Genomic DNA, 26332 nt, shown 5'->3' with positions numbered 1-26332 from the left:
AGCTACCCACAGTGCAACGCTCTGGAAGTCGACGCTAGCCTCGGTACTGTGGACGCGGTCCGCTGACTTCATGCACTTAGAGCATTTTATGTGGGGACACACACAATCGACTGTATAAAACCGATATCTATAAAACCGGCTTCTATAAATTCGACCTAATTTCGTAGTGTAGACATACCCTAAGACACATAATTAACTTTAAGTACTAGTTCCTCCATTGGTATCAATCAGAATATTCACATGTATAAAGTTAAGCATGTACCTAAATATTTGCAGGATCAGGACCTTAATTTGTAACATCAGTAGACATCAAAGTAGTATGACGGATATGACTGGGAACAAATTACTTTCAAAACAGGTACAGCACAGGCAGAAACTGTGAAAGCTTCACCAAACTATCCCACCCACACACCTCTACTGTCACCTGAAAGAACTACCTCCAAGTATAAGAAGATAATTCACTCTCCATGCTTAGTCAGTACTTGGCTTCTAACAGCAAGAATGCATATTATGCTTGGCCAATTAGGATGGGATTTTATGGTGATATAGACACCACCGATAGAAACTATGTGGACCACTAGTTAGTTTCATATGGGTCACCAGTCATTATAGGATGATGATTTTCTGTCACTGTACCTACCTGTACTGCATTTGAATATATGTCCTTTGTTTGTTATACCATTACATATAAAGAGCCACTTCCTCAAGGGAAGTAAATTGGCACAGTTCCATTGGCTGATTTACACCAGCTGAGGATCTGGCCAAACGTTTGTTCCCATAATTAATATACTTTTTGTTGTGATGTGATTCCAGCAAGACAATTAATGTTTACATAGGGCCCAAAGTGTGCTGGATATATTTACAACCTAAAACAATACAGAGGGAGGATGGGAGAAGGGATGCAACAAAAAGCAGTGACTGAGCAGGGAAATCATGCATCTTATTAGTTACATGATATGTTAACAGAATTTGACATTAGTTCATGCAAGAGGCTTTCAATGGCATAAATATTTTAAAAATTTTTAAATGGCAATTTCTTGAAAATTAGACACCCAATTATATGGTAATAAAGGATAGTTTTATTAGTCTCAGAATTGTCCATAACTACTTTCCAAAAGTAAAAGAAAACTCCAGAATCTGGTAAAAGTCTTCCTCTTGTATTCCCCACCAAAATGCCCCTTGGTATAGGGGAAATGTGCACAAGATCATTTACCAAACAAACAGAATTTAAGTGACTTACTAAAGATTATGCAGTGGAGTTGATTGAAAAATGCAGACAAATATTTGTGAAAAAAAATCTATTTTGTGAAAATTCATTGAAATTTTCAAAAAAACTTCAACTACGCTAAAAGCTGGTAAAAAAAATCCCCCAATACTTTTCATGAAAATTTTTTAAAAATTGCAAAAAAGCTCACTAAAATTTTGAAAATTCTTGAATACCTCTATTATGTAGTAAGTTTACACAAGAGTTAAGAAAAGAAATCTGGTGGCTGAAGTGGAGTCCTGTGCTTTAATTTCTAGATTCCAGTGCCTCTTCTACAAAATTGCTTCAAATCACCTGGTGAAATCCTGGTCCCATTGACTTCAATCGAGCCACAATTTCACCCCTGTACTTAACTAGGACAACCTTAAAATTGGGCTAATAATGGATATTCAATTCAGTAAAATGCTGAAATATCTCCAGATAGAAAAGTACAGTAAGTACAGATAATTATTATTATGCATGTGTTTCAGACTGGGGAGGTTTGGATCAGTGGGTCAGTATCTTGGCAGGAAGGAATTGTGGCTTCCCTTTCCACCTCTCCTTTGTCTTAATTAGTCTATGATTATTCTAGGTGAATGTGTGTGAGAGATAAAAAGACAGATCCTTTCTCAAACACTTCGGATAACTATTAATAATTCTATAGTTATAACAGATAAAAGTAAGTAAAATAAAATGGAACTCAGAATAGTGGCTTAGGAATTGTGGGTGGAACCAACTGACCTGGTTCTAGTTTTTGTTCAGACACTGAATTTGCTATGATTTTTAGCACTTTTTACCATAATTTAAAGTGAAGAAATGTTATTCTGCATATGCATATATGCGCAGAATACCATTAGCTACACAGCAGATCTTGTTCAGATGTGCATTGACTGGATAAGGCGAGGCCCTGCAGGAGCCATTATGCTTGGCAATCAGCACAAAACTGGACACACAATAATAAGCTCAGCATTCATCCATTCTTCCTAGAGTTGAAGTTCCAATTTAAAAAAAAAGGAAAAATATGGGAACTACCAAGTAACGTTTTGTGTCTACATTTAAGGTTTTAGCTTGGGTCCTGCAGGCTGATTAACAAAGCTGCAAAAACCAACCCTGCAATCTGATCTGCATGGATCTGAACCTTACTGTTTTAAAGTAGGTAGTGTGTCAGAAAGAAAAGCAAAATCTTATGAGATACTTGCTATATTTAAACATGTTGATAAATCTTCTATAAAATCTGCACTGTCAAAGTATGTACACTCCTAGTGATATTGTCTTGCAATATGAAATGCCTCTCAAACAACATTGGATAGCACATGAACTCCTTAAGAGGTTTAATTGGTAGTATATCAATGTTTATTTTTAACACATTCCCAGTATACTTAGTATTATAAATATAACTTCCTTACCAACATCCCTCTGAAATGGCCAGGTTTCTTATACCAGGCTTTGCTGTTCCCATCCTCACAGACATATACATGATCCATAAGGCCATTGGAGTATACAAAACATTTTCCTAATAGAATGTTACATATAAGGCAACAGTTAACTCCTGCAATATCTTTACCATTCAATAGCATTTCTAAATCAATCATATGGGTAACAAAGATGCTGGTCTGACAAACTGGGGCAGAATAAACTTGGAAAGCCAATAAAGGCTGGCATTAAAAAGGGAAAGGGAGGGGAGCAGCAAACACACCTACCAAAAACATCCCTGCCAGATTAAATGAAATTGCTTACCCAGACTCCAAAAGCTGGAGTTAAGCATTAATGGAGCTGGAGCTACATTAGTGGCTGTTGAAGGAGCAAGAAAACAGGAAAGGATTTGGATATAATTAAATCGGATTTCATTTATACCATCTACCCTGTGAGGTAGGTACTATTATCCCCATTTTACCAATGGGCAAACTGAGGCACAGGGAGGTTAAATGACTTTGCCCAAGGTGACACAGGAAGTCTGTGGCAGAGCAGGGACTTAGGTATCTTGATCACCTTCTTATTTCTTTTCTCTCTCTCTCCTTTGTTAATTATATATAAATAAATAGCAAGAATAAATTGGCATATCTTTGACAGAAGTATAAGATGACAATATATCATTTTAGCTTTCTGTTTACACAAGTGATCAAATAAGAATTATTGCTCCTTTTCAAAATTCTCCTCAAACTCTGGAGATGGGCTTTACTGTTGAATTAGGATTCCAGTAATCATGGTTTTATAATAATAAATCTCTTGTAGGAATATTTAACTTAATTATATTGATGTCTATTTCTCCTTAATCAACTGTATATAGTTTTGCAATGTTCTTGTGCTCTTCATAGTTGAAATACTGATGCGGTCAGAAGAGTGGCTATGTAAAAATGGCACCTTCTTACTTAAGAAATCTTCCTGGGCGTACTGAGTTATACCTACTTACTTAATTGACTAAAATAAGTTTTTGCTACTTTTTTTACTCTTATTGACATCACAGAGTCAACACAGCTATAGAAGAGCGAACTAGAATCTTCTCTGGCTCAGCATCAACATAATTGTCAAGTAAATTCAAACTAGGGTTGCCAACTGTCTAATCACACAAACCCAAACACCCTTGCCCCACCCCTACCCCGAGGCCCCGCCTCGCTCACTCCATCCGCCCTCCCTCTGTCGCTTACTCTCCCCCACCCTCACTCACTTTCACCAGGCTGGGTCAGGGGGTTGTGGTCAGGAGGGGGTGCAAGCTCTGGGAGGGAGTTTGGGCGCCGGAGGGGGCTCAGGGCTGGGAGGGGGCAGGCTCCGGGAGGGGGCTCAGGGCTGGGGCAGGGGATTGGGGTGCAGGAGGGGTGAGGGCTGCTGGCTCTGGGAGGGAGTTTGGGGGCGGGGGGGGGTTCAGGGCGGGGGGTTGGGGTGCGGGAGGGGGTGAGTGGTGCAGACTCGGGTGGCTCCTGGTCAGCGGTGCAGCAGGGCTAAGGCAGGCTTCCTGCTGCCCTGCCCCAGCGCCGCTCCTGGAAGCAGCCAGCACATCACTGCGGCCCCTGGAGATGGGGGCAGGAGGCTCCGCGTGCTGCCCCTGCCTCCAGGCACTGCCCCACAGCTCCCATTAACCACTGTTCCCAGCCAATGGGAGCTGCAGAGTCGGTGCTCGGGGTGGGGGCAGTGCGCAGAGACCCCCCTGCTGCCCCAGGGCCCGCAGTGACGTGCCAGCCGCTTCTGGGAGTGGCGTGGGGCCAGGGCAGGCAAGGAGCCTGCCTTAGCCTTGCTGCGCAGCTGGACTTTTAGCAGCCTAAAATCTCACGGTTTGGCTTCAGTAACCTCCGGGAGATAAAGCCCGACTCCGGGAGACTTCTGGCGAAACCGGGAGGGTTGTTAACCCTAGTTCAAACTGCAAGATCAAGTTTTGCTTTCAGTTACATCTGTACCACTCAAATAACAATACTGGAGTTGCAGAGTTGTACCAGAGGGCAGAATTTGGACCTCAAAAACATTACTAGTAGAGATGAGGTGCAAGTCATAAAAAACACACAGTTGGACTTTCTGGTCCTAGTTGAGTCTGCAGGGCTGAAAGTTGGAGGTGAGGGGGAATCTTTTTCTTAAAAAAATAAGCAAATTCGAACTAAAGGCATTAAGACAAACACAGAACCTTACATCATCATTTTTCCGAGTAGAAGTACACTTAAAATAGATTTGGGGGAAATTATTAAGATGGAAAGTATTTATAAAGATATCAGATTACCTTAATTATTTAAAAACCTGTATATTTACCATTAGTGAATGAATTGCTTTGGGCTTGCAGTCGAATTTTGACAACATCAAGAGGTGTCACTAAAACAAACCAAAAAAGAATCACATGACTTTTTGATGAATACATTTTAGATGTATTATTTCCTCCTTAGGAACGCACTGCAAGCCCTGGAAGAGTAGCAGCACATCGATTCTGATGACCTGTCATGAGCTTCCACAACTACTACACTAATTATTTCTCAGAAAAAGAAAATAATCATTTTGCAAAGTGTGACGGGATCCCCAGGGTGCAGCCTGGGACTGTGGGACCGCCTAGGCTGTCTCTCACAATGTTTTGCCAGTGACAAGCAGCAAGCCCCTCCAGGTGTTGTTATCACTCAGCACAACTGCATGTGGAGCCCCACACCCAACTAGATTGCATGAATGCTCCCAGAGCCACTCATGAATCACACAGAGAAAGGCACCAGCCAAATTCCCCCAGCTCCCAGCCTTGTACCTCAGGAATATACCATCTTGCACTGCTTGTCTTATTAATTGGTTCACCACTTCATTGATGGAAAGTGGATATACACTAGCATTTGTAAACCTGAGCAAACACCCTCACCAAACACTTCAGGCAAACTCATTGGTAAAAATAAATATTTAAACAAATTTCTTGACTACAAAAGATAGATTTTAAGTGATTATAAATGAAAAGTTAGAGTTAGTTACCAAAATAAAATATAAGCATGCAGTCTAAACTCTCAACCCTATTAGACTGGGCAACATTTAGATGAAGCAGTTTTTCTCACCCCACTGAATATTGCAGTACATAGTACACCCTTGAAACCTTGGTCAGTCCCCTGTTGGAGTCTTCAGTCTTCTGAGTGTCCTGGTTGCTTGCAGCGTAGGTGGGGGAAGAAGAAAGGCCAAGCACTGGGACCCCATGTTCTGTTTTATACCCTTAGTCCATGTGCTTGGAGAACACAAGTCCAGGCATGTCTGGTGGGCATTGCTGAGTCCCAAGGTGAAGCAATACCCTGGTGTGTCTCCTGTGAGTGAGTCATTGAATTGTAACTCCTCTGCTGGACCATGGGTGATAATGTCTGTTCAGCACCCACCCAGCGTTGGTTACCTGTGCCCTTGTCATTATCTCTGGAGAGTTAGTATCTGGGCACTTCCCAAACCCACAGCATATTTTAGTGACAACCATACAGCACATTCTCATAACTTCATATGCATTAATAATATACATATTTAGATGGAACAGTGGGTTTCAGCAGATCATAACCTTTCCCCTGATACCTTACACGGCATGCTTTATACGCAGGATCACAAATATATATAAATGAGGAACATGGGGTTTACAGGGTGCTTCCCCAAGGTATAGAATGTCACACAAGGTATCAGCTAGAGAAAACAGAGAACCTGTTTAACAGATGTTTTGCTGGACTAAGAATAGCTAATATCCTATGTGGCTTGTAGGTGACCAGGTATCCCTTTGCCTTCTAATTTCCCATCAGACAGACTGATATAAAATGTTTAGAAGAGCATGGGGATTATTCAAAACCCAAACAAAGAGGCATGTGCCATTAAGCTGTACTGCTGAATTTGTATAAAACAGCACAGCAAATCATTTAAATGGCATACCACAGTGGAAACAGTGCGTGCTAATTAAGCAATTGCCCATATTATCAGATCAACATAGTACCCATAGTGTACTAGTGTATACTTGTCTATTTCATTAATTGATTTTAATGGCAATCTGCAAAGTAAAAAAAGTTGACTTGTGCTCTCCTTTGCTTCTTTACAATGCATTTAGATGCAGGTATGTGGGGGACTGGCCTTTTTAAAAAAAAATCAGCTTTCTTTTCACTTTAGAAATTAAAGTTTGTCTATGCTGAAAGCTACAGTGACTGGAGGGGTAGTGAAATATGACATCTGAGGAGGTCATATCTATGTTGAGAAATTTACACACACACACAAAAATCAGAACAACTAAGAGGTAAGGGATCTTTAGTGAGACTATTTGCTAAACAAGAAATGTAACACCTAATATAATTACAATTCCTAATGTACATGGAAGAGGAGAATGGTTTTATTAAAGATCCAGACACATCCATCCCTTCAACTATAGGGTTACCATACGTCCGGCTTTCCCCGGACATGTCCGGCTTTCCCCGGACATGTCCGGCTTTTTGGTCCTCAAATCCCCGTCCGGGGGGAATTTTCAAAAAGTCGAACATGTCCAGGAAAATAGGGAGGCATAAGCCAGGGTCCGCCCGGCCCCAGCATGACCCGCCGGATCCACAGTGCAGCCCAGCCACCCCGGCTACATTGTAGCGAGCTCGGACGGGGCGGGGGGGGGCGCAGCCACTGAAGGCGGTGAAGGGGCCACTGCTGCCCCCCCAGGCCGGGCGGACCGCACGCCCCAGCCGAGCCCGCAGGACCACGGGGAGGCCGGGCCCAGCCAGCGGCTCGGGCTTCCCTCGCGGGCAGGGACCCCCCCGGCCACTGGGGGACCCTTCCTGCGGTCCCGGTGCCGCGGGAGCTGTTTCCAGTGGGGACAGTCAGGCCGGGGAACGTGCTCGGCGGCGGCAGGAAGGAGGCTGCGGCGCGGGGTGGGGAGTGCGGCGTGTGCAGGGGCTGCAGGGACCCGCGCCACCCCGGTTGCCGCTGAGCGTCCGAAGCCCCCGCCAGGCAGAGGCTGCCGGGTGAGCGGGGGAGCAGGGCATGCGGGGGGCGCAGAGGCTGCAGGGCGAGGAGGAGCAGGGCAGGCAGGGGCATAGAGGCGGCAGGGGGGCGCAGGGGCAGGGCAGGCGGGGGGGCGCAGAGTCTGCAGGGGCGGGGAGGTGCAGGGGCTGCAGGGCGAGTGGGGAGCAGGGATCACAGAGGCTGCAGGGGCGGGGGGGTGCAGGGGCTGCAGGGCGAGTGGGGAGCAGGGGTCACAGAGGCTACAGGGCAAGGGGGGGGTGCAGAGGCTGCAGGGCGAGTGGGGAGCAGAGGTCACAGAGGCTGCAGGGCAAGGGGGGTGCAGAGGCTGCAGGGCGAGTGGGGAGCAGGGAAGCACTTAGCAACCCCCAACCAAGATCAGAGCGGGAGGGAGGAGGGGGAATGCGGGGTGCTCAGAGGAGGGGACAGAATTGGGGCAGGGACTTTGGGGAAGGGGTTGGAATGGGGGCGGGGTTGGGGCGGGGGCGGGGCGGAGTTGGGACAGGGCCAGGGCTCCCGCGGAGTGCCCTCTTTTTTCAGTGTTGAAATATGGTAACCCTATTCAACTAAGGTGTGAGAGTTCATAATACACATGGCTGGAGACTCCTAAAAGGTCCTCTGGCAAATCCAAGGAAGATGATACATTATCTTGTTTTGGTCTTCTTCATACATCATAATATAGCAGAAAAAGGGCACAAACCCAATTAATAAAAAAATCCTCTGCAGCTCAACTAAAATATTTTCCACAGCATGTCAATGAGTAAAAAACAATACTAAAGTTGAAGCAATTCATTTAGCAACCATATAGCATGAAAGTGTACACTTGCAAACTACAACATCTGCTAATTACTTCAGGCTCTATTCAAAAAATAACTATAGTATGTCACATGTGATCTCTGCACAAAAACAAAGTGATGGATGCTCATATGTTTTCCTTAGCTATTTTCAACTAGCCAACAAAATTAAGATAAATCAATACTAGGCACTTTTAAATAGATTAAAGAGTGTCCACATAAGGGGGCTGCACCAGTTCAATTAAAACAAACTAGAAAGAGATTTAGTTATACTGGTACAGTTTCTGTGTATACACAAGCCCAAATATGCTATGGAATTAAGCACTTTTGCTTCAAGTTTGTCTTTTTTTCTGCAGACACCCAACATTTTGTTTTCCATCTTCCCTCCTGGTTGGGACCTGCCAGCAGCTGCCTCTTGCTCTCCAGATTTCTCCATTATGCAGTGGTAGTTGGATTACAGTGAATGTGATCAGCACTGCTCCATGTAGTCACACAGAGTTGGAATCTAGTTTACAGCCAGGCAGCAGGGGGAACCAGAAGCATAAACTAATGAGCTGGGCAGCGTGGAGAATAGTGCAGCTAGTAAGGTCCAGGGAAATGAGCTGCTAAAGGAGGCTATAAGCTGGTCCCTTTCCTTGCACAAACATGGAAGGAGGTTCCGATCTGGGTTGCTTGCAGAAGACCGTAGGAGCCAAGGACTGTGCAGAGTGCAGGGAGGCAGGTGAAAAACATAGTGAAAAACTCATCCTTTAAAATAATCAACATATTATATACCATTTAGTATTTTAAACTATCAGATGCAGCTGCATGTATTGCTGTGGAGGAGAGGGAATAGAATAAATTGATTTTGCCATGTAATTCAGCAGTGGTTGCTGAGGAACTTTAGGCATTGCTGCAGCAGAATCAGGTCCCACTGAATACAGGGAGCCTTAGTTATACCTGAGGTCAGCATTCCATCTCTGCTGCAAAATGAAAGAAGCCAACTCCTGCTGGCAAATCCCATTTTAGAGCAACACTGTCAATCAAGGGCAGTCCTGATAGTCTCTCTTGAGCAGTTCTTATAACAGGAATGCCCAGGCTATCAGAACACACACACACATACTCCTTTACCAAGCTTCAGAATCATGGCATCTCCCTCATAAGCCTCCAAGCCTCCAAATAGGAAGTGAAGCAGTAGTCAGCAAAAAATAAAAATTATCTCAAAATAAGAAAAATAATCCCAAATCTTGCAATTTACTCTAAAGAAGCTACATGTATTTGAAAATGGACACTGAAGAAATAATTAATCAATTGTCAGGGGTGGACCCAGTAGCAAAGGATCAACAAGGGTGCTCCAAATACCTTCAGTATCTCAAAGAGTCAGAAAGCACATCTCTGATCCTGTAAATTTTTAAATAAATGCATAACTTTACAAAAAGTTTCACATGTGCTTCACTGTTTGCAGGCCTGGGCCTAAGTACTCCTCACTACTGGATGCCACTGAAACTTGTAATTAAAAACACACAGGGCTTGTCTACACTGGCACTTTACAGCGCTGCAACTTTCTCGCTCGGGGTGTGAAAAAAAACCCCTGAGCACTGCAAGTCTCAGCGCTGTAAAGTCGTAGTGTAGACAGTGCACCAGTGCTGGGAGCCACTCCCCTCGTGGAGGTGGGTTTTTTTATAGCGCTGGGAGAGCTTTAATGTTTAATTAAAGCAGCAGCACTTTAATGTTGCTAGTGAAGACATACCCACACAAAATTGCACACAAACCACATCAGAGGGGGAAACAAAGGAAACTTTCAACCTATTATTCTCCCTCCAGCCAACTCAAATGAGAATTCCTCTAACTAAACACAAAACTATTGCCAACAAAACCACTTTTATCTTTTATAATATTTTTCAGCTTTGAAGCACTTTATAGTAATTAATCAATCTCCACAACTCTCCTACAAGACAGTGTTATCCTCATTATGCAGCTGGAACATGCTCAAGTCCATGCAGCAAGTCAGAATTGGGATAGCAGTTTAAAAGTTGTTGGCTTCCTGTCTTCTTTTTCTAGCCTTGTGGTCAGTCCATTATATCACGGTGCCTCTAAAAATTTAATTATTTTTTTTTCTCAAAGAAGAAATTCTTCAATACATTTACTTTTCAGGTTCATTATAGCTGAATTCCCGATCCTGCAAACACTTATGCAGGTGAATAGCCCCACTGAACTTGAGTGGGATGACTTGTGTGTAAAATTACTCACATGCACAGTGCTTTCGGGATTGAAGACTAGCATAGTAAACAGACCACTTACAACAGAGTCCTTTATCTGTCATCCATGTTTCAGAAGTAGGAATAACTGAATCAAAACTTGTTTAGCCTCATTTTGATTATAGATAGAAAAGTAAATTATTCTGTGACATTACAGGGTAAGGGAGGGGAAACTGATAAAAGTTAATAAAAATTGTTCCCATTTTTGGAAGTGACTACATTTTGTTAAGAGACTGGAAAGACTCCAACTGACCAAAGTATTTGTGGGTTCAAAATACTTAAATAGTAATGCTGATAGAGAATGCTATAGCACAGCAGAATAAACGTATGTAAAATAAATGTTTAAAGATCTTTTAAAATTGTCTAAACAAAAGAGAGTTATGATTTACTTTATGCTAAGTTTGATCAATATTTTGTCTTACCCAAGAGTGATGTAACAATAGCTCCACAACAAGAGGCAATTGCTTGCTGAGTGGTGGTTATTTTATACAATTCGTTGTTATTCTCTTCAGAACCCATAATTTTCCTCTCACAGAAAAGCAACCTATTAAGAAACAGAAATTAGATTGTTTTCAAAACTTATGGAAAAATCATTAGAAAAAAGTGTAAATATTAGTCTTCTGTTTGCATACCAATATTGTCAAGTCATTATCTATTGTAAGAGTTAGAAAATGTATTTGTTCTACAGCTTGTTCTGAAAATATATTAGATCTAAGTTTACTTAAATAAAAATTAAAACAAAAAACTCTGATGCATAGTTAACTGTAGATTTTTAATACCTTTTAAACATTAAAAATAAAGAGGCTCTAATCCATGTGCACATCTTCCCCAGCTAGGTGCTCAACAGCATTTGCTAGTTCAAGTGAAATGGCTGGATGTTGTCAGCACTCTGAAAGCACTGCAGGCCATATCTCTTCGCTAACCATCCTAGCAACACCACACTCATGCTGAACACGAGAAAATATATATTCTACTCCTGAAGGCATTCTGCGGCAAAAAAATTACAAATTCTGTGCCAAAAAATTAAAAATGCTGCGCACAATATTTAAAATTCTTCAAGTTTTACTTGTCAATAAATAAATGCAGAGGCTCCAGCATGGCAGTGCACAAAGATGGGAGATCACCCTGCAACCTCCCCACCGCCCATCCCGGGTACACGAACTCAGAGGTCAGGTTGCACCCGACCCTGACACAGCATAAGGCCTGGGCCTGCCCCAGAAACATCCTGGGGCCCTGCCCTTCTGTGCTAGGCGCACCAGGTGTGGGGCAGGCAGGCTCCAAGTGTGGAGGGGCTCAGTGTGGGGGGATCCAGGTGTGGGGTCAGAGGATTCTGTGTGGGACAATCTGGGTGCAGGCAGCTCAGTAGGGGGTTTAGGTCTGGGGTGATCTGGATGCACAAAGGCCCATTGGGGGGCGGGGGTTCCAGGTGCAATGGGACTCTGCAGGGGCTTCCAGGTGAGCGTGGTTGGGGCTCAGTGAAGCGGTCTGAGTGCTGGGGGAGAGGGGCTTGGTGGGGGTCTGGGTGCAGCTAATTGGGGGTCAGTGGTGTGGGGGCTCAGGGTGGTGCAGGGGTGTGGTGCTCATCAGAGTGGGGGGTTGAGTGCAAGGAGCTCAGTGAGGGGTGGTCTGGGTGCAGGGGTGGGGGTCTGGAGGTAGGCAATCTGGGTGCAGAGGGCTCCAGATGCAGGGGCTGAGGTTCAATGGGGTGGGTTTAGGGTATGGAGGGCTAGGGGGGTTCTGAATGTGTGAGGTATCTGGGTATGGGAAGTCCAGATGCACGAGGGTTGGGCGGATGGGGGAGCTCAGGAGCGATGGGGGCAGGAAGCGTGGAGGATGCTGAGCTTCCTACAGCTGGGGGTGGGTCTGACACAGCCTCAGCCACTCCTTGCAGGGGAAGAGGAAGTCCTATCCTCTCCTGCCTCCAGCCCAGCTGGGATTAGCAGCTGATCCTGGCTCAGGGTAGGAGCCACTGGCTGGGGTGTGCCCAGCCCTGTGGTGATTTACCTCTCCACTGGCTGCTCCGAGTGCCTGAAACGATGTACCTGCGCAGCTAGGGAGGGGTGCGTGACTGCTCTTGCATCTTCCCTTTGCTTCCCTGTCAGAAAATCATTTTTCTGTAGGGAAGTAAAGAAATCTACAGGGGACATGAATTCTGCGCACACACAGTGGCACAGAATTCCCCCAGGAGTACTGTTTCCCTGCAGAATTTTACAACATTGTCTTTAAGGAGGAAGAGCACTTGCCCCACACCATTCTCTGGGTGTGATCTTTAAGGAAAGGGTGGAACCATTCAAGAGCAGCACATCCATCCCTACTGCAATCCAAGAGTAAGTCAATAATACCTCATGGTCAGCACTACCAAAGGCTAACAGATCTAACAATATCAGCATGGACATTTTATCCATCACCAGGAAGAGATCATCTACCACTGCAATGAGAGCTGTTTTTGCCCCTTATACAGGTCTGTACCCAGACTGAAAAGACTCAAGAAGAACTGAAGCATCTGGGCACTCAGGCTTATCTCATAAAAAACTTCTCTATAATCTTACCCAGAAATAGAACATGCAGTATTGACCAATAGTTAATGAGATTGTTGACATCAAGTTTTCATTTCTTGAACAAAGGCCAGGAGAAGCCAGAAGGCTGTCCTCACGAGCCAGGAAAGCCACAAGTCCAAAGAATAGTATGTGGGACAAGTATGATCTAAAAGTCAAGGCATGTCTTACTAAATGTACATATAACTAGTGCAGCTGTTATTTTATTGATGTTGCAAAGTTCTTGTAAATTTTAAAGGGTTCTATATAAATGTTGTGTTTTATTATTTGTCTTTACTACCTAATGACTTTAATCTCCCCATTATAAAGGCTAATCTTAACTGGCTACATGATGCAGACAAATCTCTTTAAAACTCTTCTAGAGCAGTGGTTTTCAAACTACGGGTCATGACCCAGTCCTGGGTCACGGAATGTAAGGCACTGGATCGCAGCAGCTCTGGTCAGCACCGCCAACCGGGCCATTAAAAGTCCCGTCGGCGGTCCTGCCCGACTAAGGCAGGCAAGTCCCTACCTGTTCTGACACTGCGCTGTACCCCGGAAGCGGCCAGCAGCAGGTCCAGCTCCTAGGCAGGGGTAGGGGGTGCAAGGGGTTCCGCGCACTGCCCCCACCCCAAGCATTGGCTCCACACTCCCACTGGCCGGGTCCCGGCCAATGGGAGCTGGCAGGGGTGGTGCCTGCGGGCGAGAGCCGCGTGCTTCCACCTAGGAGCCAAACCTGCTGCTGGCTGCTTCTGGGGCACAGCGCAGGCCGTGGTACCAGAACAGGTAGGAAGCCTGCCTTAGCACCCCCGCTGTACCGCTGACCGGGAGCTGCCTGAGGTAAGCCCGTGCCCCAGCCCCGTGCCCCAGCCTTGACCCCACCCAAACCTGGAGCCCCTTCCTGCACCCCAAACCCCTCATCCCTGGCCCCACCCCAGAGCCTGCACCCCAGCCCAGAGCCGACCGCCTCCCACACACCAACCCCTTGCCCTAGCCCAGAGCTCCCTCCCACACTCCTCATTCCCGGCCCCACCCCGCAGCCCTCACCCCTGCACTCCAACCCTCTGCCCCAGCCCTGAGCCCCTCCTACACCTCAAACCCCTTATCCCCAGCTCTGTTGGGTCGAGGGCATAAACAATTTTCTACAACTGGGTCGCCAGAAAAAAAGTTTGAAAACCACTGTTCTAGAGCATGCTTTTGATTTGACTGTTAATTAAACAAATAAGTAACTTGTTTGCCAACCACTCCACATTGTCTCTTTAGCATTTAAAAAAAATATTATTTTGTATTAAAACTACTGTCAAAACATAAACCACACACATTTCTCCAATAGGTAGTAATCCTATTCAAAAGGAGAATCCTTCATATAGCAAACTCACAAGTTCCCAAACCCTTGGTCACGGTAGGAAGATATACTACATTTGTAATGTGATTTACAAATTTAGGTTCAGAAAAGGATTCCACACTCCCAGTGATGGAACCTAGTTGCTTTCTTTGAAGATCTCCCCTCACACACTCTTCTATGAAGCAAAACAAGCCACGTAGGACCACAAGTGAAAATATTTTGGGAACTTACATTTTCACCAAAAAAAATTTGGTTAAAAGTTAACGTTGTTTGCATACAAAACCCAACCAGACATTCTTAAAAGCAAAGAAATGCCTTCACACCCAAACATCACATTAACTATTCACAATCACTGCACCTCCATAAGGAAATCACTTGCAACTCCAGTATATTAAGAAACACATTGTGCGAGCATGTTAAGCTGGAGAAGTGTTGGAGAGCCTCATCAGCAGATGGGGTACTACAACTGGGGAGGGAACATAGGATGGATCCTGGGCAGTGGGCAGAAACTGCAGATAAGACATCAGCCCATCAAAGTTGGCTTCAACCATGACACAGTGGCTATTTTTGACATTGAATTTATATTGTTTTCTCTTGCATTCATACTATAAGTCCCAGGGCCAGAAGACAGAGGGCTTGAACTCTCTTCTCCCTCGATAGCAGGGGTCGGCAACCTTTCAGAAGTGGTGTGCCGAGTCTTCATTTATTCACTCTGATTTAAGGTTTTGCGTGCCAGTAATACATTTTAACGTTTTTACAAGGTCTCTTTCTATAAGTCTATAATATATAACTAAACTATTGTTGTATGTAAAGTAAATAAGGTTTTAAAATGTTTAAGAAGCTTCATTTAAAATTAAATTAAAATGCAGAGCCCCCCGGACCGGTGGCCAGGACCCGGGCAGTGTGAGTGCCACTGAAAATCAGCTCGCGTGCCGCCTTTGGCATGTGTGCCATAGGTTGCCTACCCCTGCTCTATAGGGAAGAAAGGGAAAAGCCACTTATGACCAGCTTCATTTACAAAAACAATATTGCTCATCTATAATGCCATCTTCTGAATTTTGCTGCTTTAGTTGGAATTTGTTTTCAAAGTATAAATAATAATAGATTATTACTACTGTACTCATGAAAGGACATAGAAATTGTGCAGGGTATACCCTGGAGTGAATACATCACCCTGAGCAGTGGTTCTCAACCAGGGGTACACAGAAGTCTTTCCAGTGAGTTCGTTAACTCATCTAGACATTTGCCTAGCTTTACAACAGGCTACATGAAAAGCACTAGCGAAGTCAGTACAAACTAAAATTTCATACAATGGCTTATTTATACTGTTCTATATACTATCAGTGTTTCTCAATCTGGGGGGGGTCGCAATTTATTATATAATTCTATGTAAAAATGAGAAAGTAAGCAATTTTTCAGTAATAGTGTGCAGTGACACTTTTGTATTTTTAGATCTGAATTTGTAAGCAAGTAGCTTTTAAGTGAGGTGAAACTTGAGATACGCAAGACGAATCAGCCTCCTGCAAGGGGTACAGTAGTCTGGAGAGGTTGAGAACCACTGACCCTGATTACATAGGGACTTTAGTTCGGTAACAAAACTCAAGTCCAACACAAAGCAAGGGGGAAAGGGCTTTATCCTAAAGACTAAGAGCTCAGTTGCAAGGGTCTTGTCTTGGTTTTCCATCTGAAGATTCTTTGCCCTGTGTGGAGTAAATTTGCAGGACTGGACCAATGGCTGTAGTCATGCAGAGCTGACTGTACAGATGGCAACGGCTCTCAACACCAGCAGAAACAAAGGTAATATCACAGAATTGGATCAGGTAGCTACGCCTCAGAGTGGGACATGGAGAAGTAGTTCTCTCTGGACTGGTGCAATCAGGCAGAGCAGAGCAACTTCTCAGCTTCCACTGAGTCTAACTGGACCTGTGACTGGGGTTTGGGGTGAGTGTGATTTGTATTGACACTAAGAGTTCTGGGTCAAGGAGCCAGACAATTACAATTTGGAACTGTATGGTTGATCAGACTCCTGGTGCACTGATTTTGGGCTGTTCATTTTCTAGTATGTTAATATGAATATGGTTTTCATGTTTGTTTTTATTGTTTTTCCCTAAATAAAAAGATACTTGTGGCTCCATGTTTCTCCAGGGTTCTGAGTGGGGAAATCCCACCTGCAAAAGTGACCAGGGAGGTTTTATTTTTCTTTCCCAGAGCCAGAGGTAGGAGTACAAATGTGGGTGGTGGCTCAAGCCATAATTTTATTGAACGTTGTCCTTGTTGCTGCCATTGGTACCTGGCAGAAGGGTTACTATAACAACATAAATATCAGTTAACTTTTTTTTTTTTTAAACTCTGACCAGTCTCACACACAAAGGAACAGTAAATGAAGATCAGTCTCGTAGCAGAAGTCCTGTGCATCACACCTATATTAAAGATAGGTTTCAGCTCCACATTCATCCCTAATTTTAGTGCTTTTTTATTCAAGATGAACAGCAAAGAGACTTTAAAAGGCATTTTAAAGAAGTTACTACTTGAGAATAATAAATTTTAAATACTGAAAAGGGCCATGTAATGGAGAAGTGGATGTTATGATGTAATAACTACTTTAAATTGTTTTCTTTTAATAAGCCTGTAGTTCAGCTCCATTACAATCCTGTAAATATCACAAACACAGATTTGTTACCGTAACGCCAACCCACACATGGGCATTGGGGATCAAACCTGAGACCCTCTGGAACTAAACGCATGAACTTCTACTGCATGAGCTAAAAGACATCTCTGTTTACTCCTGGGGAAGTTCTGCGCCACTGCGCACATGCAAAATTCATGTTCCCCACATATTTATTTGCTTCCCCGCAGAAAAATGACTTTCTGACAGGGAACTAAAGGGAAGATGCAAGAGCAGTCACACACCACTCCCTAGCTGCACAGGTAAATTGTTTCAGGCACCCGGAGCAGCCGGTGGAGAGGTAAATCACCACAGGGCTAGGCACACCCCAGGCAGTGGCTTCTACCCTGAGCTGAGATCAGATGCTAAGCCTGGCTGGGCTGGAGGCAGGAGAGGACTGGACTTCCTCTTCCCCTTCAAGGAGTGGCTGGGGCTGTGTCAGACCCACCCCCAGAAACCTCCCCTAGCTGCAGGAAGCTCAGCATCTTCCCCTGCTTCCTGCCCGCATCGCTCCTCAGTTGCGGGGGTGGGGGGGCAAGAGAAGGGTCACTGTTTGGGGAGCTGCTCCCCCATCCGCCCAACCCCTTGCATCCAGACCTCCCATACCCAGACACCCCCGACAAGCCACACCCCGTACACCCAGAACCCCCTAGCCCTTCATACCCAAACCCCACCCCATTGAACCTCAACCCCTGCATCTGGAACCCTCTGCACCCCAACCCCCTGACTCTGGACCCCCACCCCTGCACCCAGACCACCCCCGACTGAGCTCCCTGCACTCAAACCCCCACTCTGATGAGCACCACACCCCTGCACCACCCTGAGCCCTCACATCCAGACCCTCAATTAGCTGCACCCAGACCCCCACCCCACCAAGCCCCACTCCCCCAGCACCCAGACCCCCCTGCTGAGACCCCACACCCAGACCCCTCCGCTGAGCCCCAACCACTTTCACCTGGAAGCCCCTGCAGAATCCCATTGCCCCTGTACCTGGAACCCCGCCCCCCCAACGAGCCTCTCTGCATCCAGATCCCCCAACACCTACACCACCCACTGAGCTGCCTGCACCCAGATTGTCCCACACAGAATCCTCTGACCCCACACCTGGATCCCCCAACACTGAGCTTCTCCACACTTGGCTCCTGCCTGATTGAGCCAGCCTGCTTGCCCCACACCTGGTGCACCTGGTGCAGAGGGGCAGGGCCCCAGGGCATTTCTGGGGCAGGCCCAGGCCTTGTGCTGCATCAGGGTTGGGTGCAGCCTCATCACTGAGTTCGTGTCCCTGGGATGGGGAGGCTGCAGGGTGATCTCCCACCTTCATGCACTGCCATGCTGGAGCCTCTGCATTTATTTATTGACAAATAAAACTTGCAGAATTTTAAAATATTGTACTCAGAATTTTTAATTTTTTGGTGCAGAATGCCCTCAGGAGTATCTGTTAGCCAAGGCTATAGCAGACTCATCATTCTCTCGGGTGCCTAGCCACCAGTAGAGGGGGACATAGCGCCATTTTGAGCAAGCAGGGGGTTACCTTATAGATACCCAGTTTCTGATTTTTTTTTTTTAATTTCAACTGTGTTGCAGTAAAGCAGGATTCGTTAGGAAAAAATACATCTGAACTGATGGAGCATTCTAACAAACCTCTGGTCCAATTCATTAATTACATGATATATTTCAAGTTTCAACAGAATTCTTATCACTTCATGAAATATAATTGCATAGAAAGCTATAACTGAAAACTGCAAAACCGCAGTAGATTTACCATTGTTGGCAATTATTTTCTTGCATCTGCAAAGTTGATCCTCTTCTTTATTTTCCTTATTCAAAAATAAATATTCTAATATTGTTTTCTTTGAAGGTTTTGTCAATGCAAGGAGTCTACTAATCATAAGCAACTCTTAAAACAAAACAAAACAAATAAACCCCACAACAAGCCAGCAGGCATGCACAATGGTGAAGGACAAGAAAAGGTTTGAGCATAATAAGGTAATAAAAATGGGGCGTGGGATGCCATAAAATCATATACATCAGGACTAGATGGGAACGCTTAAGTCATCAAATTTTATATAACCTTTTTTATAGCATTTTCACTGATGGTGTCTCAGCAATCTTTTTGCTTAGGCCTCACCTAAACTAGAAAAGTTAAATCCCGAAAACTATGTTTGTGTCACGACTGGACAACGGTGGTCAGATGTAGTGGTCAGAGCAGGAGTCGGGCCAAGTCAAGTAGCAGGAGGTCAGAGTCCAAGACAGGCCAGAGGACAATCTAAGAGTCAGGATGTAGGCAGGGGAAGATTACCAGGAGATGAGGGTCAGACGCCAGGTTACAAACAGCAATCGAAGAGCAAAGACAAGGACAGACCAGGGTCAGAAGCTGGAGTCTAGGGTCTAGTGCAAGCAGAGTCTAGAGTGGAGAGAGGCAGTCAGTCCACATTGTTGCTCAGATGCCCTCCCCTCTTAGCTTCCTAGGTTAAGTACAGGTATCAGCCAATCAGTGGGCTCCGAAGGGCTACCACTCAAGTCCTGCTGGGCAGTGCTTCTTGTCAAGCTCAGCCTCACAGAGTCCTCCTGTAGGAGCCCAGCCTAAGCCTCGACTAGCCATGCAGCAGCACAGAATCCCTATGGTCCCAGCACTGTAGGCTCTTACAGTCTCATACAGGTTTTTTTTTTTTGCCTTGTCCGATATAGTTACCAGTATAAGCCCTAGTCTGGGCACAATTATATCAATATTGCCTACCTTGCTTCCTGAAAAGTATATGCATTTTTATATCAATATAATTAAAGCAGCAAAACTTTCTAGTATAAACAAACCCAACCTCTAATGGTTCAGAGTCTTTATGTCTAAACAGATCTTCTCACAAGCTCATATACCTCCAGAGAGTCCATGTACCACCCCCAAAAGACTGGTATCATTCATGCCCCCATAGGCTTTCACCAGGAAAAAGGTGTGCTCTTAACTTGGGTGAGCTAACTCAAGTTCACTGGGATTTTCCCTTGAATTAGCTAACTCTAGTTAAGAACATACTCCCATCACCCCCAGTAAAGATAAGGCCTCAGAAACTTCAGTCCTCGAAACTGAAGGATATAATCAGCCCCTCCTCAAGATCACGTCCTCCTACAGATTTCTGCCCACACCCCAGGCTGAAGAGAATTTGCTCTCTCCATAGAAAAGCTCCTTCACCCCACCCCACAAGACACAGTCCCCTTTAGGAACATCAGCCTCTACTACGCACACACCCCTCCCACTCTACCCACACAGACTCCATGTCCCCACACTAGTGACTACAACCCACACTCCTTCCCCCAACAGTATTCCCCACTACTGACTATTGCCCCCTCTCCTTCCCCCCACTAGTGACTACAGCCCCCATTCTTCCCCCCACACCATCCTCCACTAGTGATGACAGCCCCCACTAGTGACTACAGCCCCCACTCCTTCTTCCCCCCCACCCCCTCCCCACTAGTGACTCTACAGCGCCCTCCCTCCCTCCCTCCCCGACTGCCCCCGCTCCTTCCCCATGCACCATCCCCTCAGGATTGCGGCCACTGACAGACAATGTCGCTTCCCCACTTAGGGACCTGTACCCCTACAGCAGCGTTCCCCCCCGGAGAGCTCGTCCCCCGAGGCCATCAGCCGCCCGCACGCTGCCCCGTACCGGGCTGTTGGGAGGCAGGCGCCCGCTCCGAGTGACTCTGCTCCCAGCGCTGGGGGGAAGGGCAGCTCCGGCACCGACACTAGCCTTGCGCCGGCATCCCCCTCTGCCGGGCAGCGCCGGTCATGCCGCCTCCTCAGGGGGCGGCGCTAGTCAGCCCCGCCCGCCGGCGGGCCGCGCAGGGAAGGAAGGAGGCCAGGCTTGTAGGCCCCTGTTGAGGTCGGACTCGTGAGGCGGGAAAGCGCCGAGAGAGCCACCGGCAGGGTGTGAGCGCCCCGGTCACGGGGGCCGGGGCTCGGCCTTAGAGCCCACGGTGAGCGACCAGGAGCAGCCGGGGGAGAGGGGCAGCGGGAGCGGTGGCTGAGGCGGGGGTGACCGTTGGGAGGGGGCCAGGGGGAACGATGACTGGGGCGGGGGTGACCGTTGGGAGAGGGGCAGGGGAGCGATGACTGGGACGGGGGTGACCGTTGAGAGCGGGGACGGGGGAGCAGAGGCGCGGTGGCTGGGGTGGGGGTAACTGGGACTTGGAAGCAGCAGTGTGTTGGGAGCCAGGGAGCAGTAACTGGGGGTGGAGAGTGCATGGGCTGCCTCTGTCCTTCTCCTGGGCGTTTAATCTCTCTCTTGAACTATTTCTCCTGCAGGTCATAACCCTCGAAGGAAGGTGGACGGAAAAATGTGACTCACCAGGAAAATGAAACCAAGTGCTATGAAGATTAGCAACAAAGGACAAGTTACACGTAGGTGATGGTCTTTCCCCATGTGATCTTAAGCTATTATGGAAAGCAGTTCAAAGTGATTGTAAATCTCATTCAGTTGCTGTAATGGATTTTTTTTAACAAGTTAATTTAGGTAAATTGCTAACTGGGACCTGCTTTTCTCAAGTCCTTCAAATAACAAGGGGGCTACATTTAATTACTACCTATGATGGGGCCTCAATCCAGCATTTTGTCTCCTGGTGGGCTCAAGGATCTAGGCCAGGGGTAGGCAACCTACCGCACGCGTGCTGATTTTCAGTGGCACTCACACTGCCCGGGTCCTGGCCACCGGTCCGGGGGGCTCTGCATTTTAATTTAATTTTAAATGAAGCTTCTTAAACATTTTAAAAACCTTGTTTACTTTACATACAACAATAGTTTAGTTATATATTATAGACTTATAGAAAGAGACCTTCTAAAAATATTAAAATGTATTACTGGCACGAGAAACCTTAAATTAGAGTGAATAAATGAAGACTCGGCACACCACTTCTGAAAGGTTGCCGACCCCTGATCTAGGCGCATGGCACTAGTTCTAGGACTGAAGCCTGATGTACCATTTCCTATAAATGCATAAACATGTTTAATTTTATTTGTTCAGATAGTCCCATTGAAGCAGTGTTACTAACAAAAACTCAAACACAAAATGGATAAAGGAATATCTCTGCTGTATTTGTAAACACCATCTTCCAGTAATTGAAAATTCAAAAGAAAGCTGAAATGGTTAGGTTTTTAAAACCTTTCTCTCTAATGTTGGAAGCTCAATACTGCTTTATGCTGATACATGAGAACAAAAAGTGAAACTGACTAGAAATAAGTGAAACTGGTTAGCCTGTTGATTGTACAAGCTGTCTGAAGTGCTGAAAATAAGTAATTAGTAGATACATGGAAGAGTAAATTAGGCCTAGGCCCTGTAAACTGCTCCATGCAGGCAGAGAGCACCTTCCCCCATTGACATCATTAGACCTGGCAGCAGGCCCATCCTCAGAGCAGCTTGCAGGAATGAGGCTTTTGGTATTAAAAAATGTATTTGTCTTGTTAATTTCTGGTATTAAAGTAACCTAGATAATATAATTGATATATAAATTATTTGAGTTACCTTTCATTTTCCCTTTAAGGTCCCAGTCTTGCAAGTTGATTCACCCAGGATGAGGTCTTTTGCAATCAGTGGGGCTCATGGGTGCATAGGTCTGCCTTCGCTAATGGGAGACAACTTGTGTAGATCATCTTACAGGATCATGGCCTTTGTGTGGTTACAAGATAAAGCTAATCCCCCACTTTTTGAGAGACTCTGTTTTTTATTTTAAATTATATAATATGCTGGAAAGGTAGAGTTTTATGGTTTGATCTTTTTTGCAATCCGTACTCATAACTCAAGTTAATCTATTGACATACATGACACTATTCATATGAAGAAAATTCTAATCACAGGATTGGATTCAGTGTCTCTAATCTCCTGAGTAAAGCTATTAATTTACATATTTAAGGGCTTAATCTTGCAATTATGTTTGTCTGGGTGGATCTACTGGGCTCCAGAGAGGTCCACGCGCACATATCCAGTTGAAAGGCTGGAACCGTATTGTGGTTTGTTTAGGCATATGGTAAACTGCATGCTCTTCAAGAGGAAGAGCTATTTTTGTTGTCTAAAAAATTTACGGTTAAGGTTCTATCACAGTATTAGTTTTATGTGACTAATCATGTGCATAAAGTTAAACGTATGTAAATATTTGCGCCCACCATTGTTTGGGATACCGCACATGAGTGTTTCCTGTAGGTGCTACCATAATACTATTGTAACTTTATTTAATCATATTATGGCAGCATCTAGAGGCCTCCACCCAGCATGGAATCCCATTGTGTTAGTCAGTGTACGTACATATGACAAGGGAAAATCCATGTCACAAAGGTTTTACAAATGACTGACAGAGCAGAAGAAAAGACATTATTAATTTAAAAAAAGTACTTAGCTTTTTTAATATAGTATGTTTGCAAAATTTTAATCTGAAGTCTCATGGAAATAGTTCTTCCCTGAATGATTGCAATCTGACTTCTCTAAATTTTTTCTTCAGTGAGATATTACCTTAAAGTTCTTTTGCTGTTTAGAAAAGTGGAATTATTGAGTGGTTATTAGTTGTTTAGATCCAAATTCTGCCCTCATTTAGGACCCTATCCAGTTCTCAATGATTTAAATGGGAGTTGGATTGAGTTCTTCTACCTGTTTAACAAATCTGAAGTCAAGTGACAGAGCAGAAACTAATCTTTTTTTTTTTTTTTTTGATATTTCGTTTGCCTTTAAATATATGTTTTGCAGATAGTATTGCTACTTTAAGGGAATAGTAAAGAGAGGTACTTTCAGTTCCCAGAACATTGTCTATCCTTGATGATACCAGTAAATTTTCTAGTGGTGTATCATTACAAACACAATGTAATATTTGGCAAATTGGGTGGAAAGAAAAGAGGACATTCTACTGCTAATGGTAAAAAAAGAAAATCAACTGTAAAAGAGGATTTTAACAGAACTGTAAGGACTTGGTGTAACAATATTCACTGAATTCACTGGAAATCTTTCTACTGCCTTCAGTGGGTTTTGGATCATGCCCTAAGAGAACAATTTGAATGAATTAGGACCCACACTTGCAAATACTTATGCACATGCTTAACTTTAAGCTGTGAGTAATCCAGCTGCATGCTTTTAAAGTTAAGGATATGCATAAGTGTTTGCAGGATTGGGACCTTTGGTGATTGCTCCCCTTTAATATTAGTGTCATTGTTTTTAAATTATTTTGGATAGGCATCAAAATGTCTTCTGAATAATGAACAAAACTTTAATATTGTATTACGTTAAAGCTCGGTGCTCTATAATTTTTAAGATACTTTTCTTTCTTGTATGCTTTAGGGTCACAGTTCATCAAAAATATATCCTGCTCATGCAGAACCTTGGCTTATCCTTTCCCTACTCTCCCTACTTGAATTTGGCCTTAAAGAGGGAAATGTATTTTTGTAAACACACAAGTACATCCAATATAATCCTATTCAAATTATCTACTCTTTTGACAGCAGGTGGAACGCAAGGAAAAACAGAAAAAAATAAACCTTCTCTGAAAACTTTGAAAAAAGATACCACAAAGACAGAGAAATCTAAATATAAGCCACTTACTGGGAAGGTGTTTTATCTTGATATTCCGTCTAATGTGATCTCTGAAAAATTAGAGAAGGATCTTAAGGAACTAGGAGGGGTAAGTTAAAAATCATATGTGTTTACAAAGTGGGAAAAATAATAGCAAGTCCTGGATATTTTTCCAATACATTATGTTCTGTATATACGTGGCTAAAAATGAATAATTTAAAAAATGTTGTCAAGTAATTTCATTTTCTATATGTTTTTCTCATTATTTATAATGAACCCTTAGCTTAACACTAAAAATAATTTTCTTAGAGAATGTTTTTTTTCTATTTTTAAATGGAGCTGGTAGCATCGCCTATAAGATTAAGGTCATCCAATACTTTCCATTTAAGACCTTGTTTTCAGTTACTTATAACTTTGCCTAACTCTAACCGTTTTGGCTGAAATTTTCTGTGCTGAGTGTCTGTCTCAGGCTGAATTTTTATTTGAAAGTTTGTCTAATTGAGTTAGTTGTTTCCAAAAATGAGATTAGGGGAAAATATGTTGTTTTGCCCATGTTTAAAGCATTTTTACAACAGTTTCATTGGAAGCTCCAGTGTCTCCATGCTTCAGAGCAGACTTTGGCAAGGAGGTCACATTGGTGCCAGGCATGTGCCTTTTGCTGTCCACATGAAATTTTGCTTAAATTTGGCCAAGTAATGAGCCTCACCAAAAAATCTCATTTTAAAAATGCTCAGAAGAGACTTATTGGAGTTTGGTAGCTAAATTCTCCAAATATTTCATCTGAGCATGCTTCAGCCCAGAGCTGCAAGGACTGGATAGTTCTTTCCCTGCAATTGCTTCTCCGTGCTGTCAGGGGCAGTATCTCTTGTGCGGCCAGCACTCCTGGCTCCCCAGGCAGCGAGGAGGGGGAGGTGACCTGATTTGGATTCAGAGGGTTGGGGTGTAGTGATAAAAGTGTGGGGTGTTGCAGGAGCCAGAAGGTGGCTGGGGAGGTAGGTGCTGCAGGGTGGAGTGTTTGGATATGAGCAAACGGGAGAGGGGGCATGAGGAGGTTGTGGGATTGGATAGGATCGAGGATGGAAGTGGACTGGGGCTGGGAAGTGAGGGGTTGGCTAGGACCAGAGAGGGTGGGAGGCAAAAACAGTGCCATTGGGGTGGGGGGTTGGATAGGAACAGAGGAGGAGGGGGCAGGAGCCCAGGGCTGGATGGGAAACGGAGGGGGGGGGGAGAGGACAGGTTGGGGGCACAGGGACAGAATGACTAATAGCCACCACACCATGCTCCCCTACAGAACCAAGGAGTTCTGTGTCTCTGTATTCCTCTGCTGTGAAAGAGCTGTGAAACCCACTGGCAAAGTGTATGTCTCAGCCCATTGTAGTGGTTGGTTTACATAGAGAATAACAGCCTTCTACTGCTACCAGTTATTCTGCTATCTTAAGAGGTAGTCATTGCTATGAATCTATAGGTCCAGATTCTGCTGATGATCCAAGGTGGGGGTCATTATGCTTCCACTGCACAGAATTTCTTTTTAGTTTTTCCCCCGAAAAAACTACATTAAAAGAACATTAAGATTGCAA

At 44.7% G+C, this 26332-nt stretch overlaps 2 protein-coding genes across 3 annotated transcripts in view; one reads left to right on the top strand and one right to left on the bottom strand.

Moving 5' to 3' along the window:
- SLC25A40 (solute carrier family 25 member 40) overlaps nt 1-20936 on the bottom strand; it is an 84928-nt gene extending 63992 nt beyond the window's left edge. Inside the window, exons 1-4 of the mRNA XM_026649467.1 lie at nt 20877-20936; nt 11099-11220; nt 4976-5035; nt 2650-2756 (exon numbers count right to left, since the gene is read on the bottom strand). Coding sequence (XP_026505252.1) covers nt 2650-2756; nt 4976-5035; nt 11099-11195 — 264 coding nt within the window. The 5' untranslated portion in view covers nt 11196-11220; nt 20877-20936. The remainder of the gene's footprint in view (nt 1-2649; nt 2757-4975; nt 5036-11098; nt 11221-20876) is intronic.
- Nucleotides 20937-21058: 122 nt separating this feature from the next.
- Nucleotides 21059-26332, top strand: part of DBF4 (DBF4 zinc finger) — a 38011-nt gene continuing 32737 nt past the window's right edge. The window contains exons 1-3 of one of the 2 annotated variants that reach the window (XM_024197528.3): nt 21059-21186; nt 21515-21610; nt 24689-24864. In XM_024197528.3, coding sequence (XP_024053296.1) covers nt 21565-21610; nt 24689-24864 — 222 coding nt within the window. In that variant the 5' untranslated portion in view covers nt 21059-21186; nt 21515-21564. Of the gene's footprint in view, nt 21187-21514; nt 21611-24685; nt 24865-26332 lie in introns of both variants that reach the window. The other variant, XM_024197527.3, reaches the window with a different exon arrangement.

The sequence above is a fragment of the Terrapene carolina genome, unplaced genomic scaffold (assembly GCF_002925995.2).
Source record: "Terrapene carolina triunguis isolate 2854851 unplaced genomic scaffold, T_m_triunguis-2.0 Scaffold84, whole genome shotgun sequence".
In the NCBI taxonomy this organism is placed as follows: domain Eukaryota; kingdom Metazoa; phylum Chordata; order Testudines; family Emydidae; genus Terrapene; species Terrapene triunguis.
Note: the sequence above shows the minus strand (reverse complement) of the source record. Positions and strands in the feature narration are given on the sequence as shown.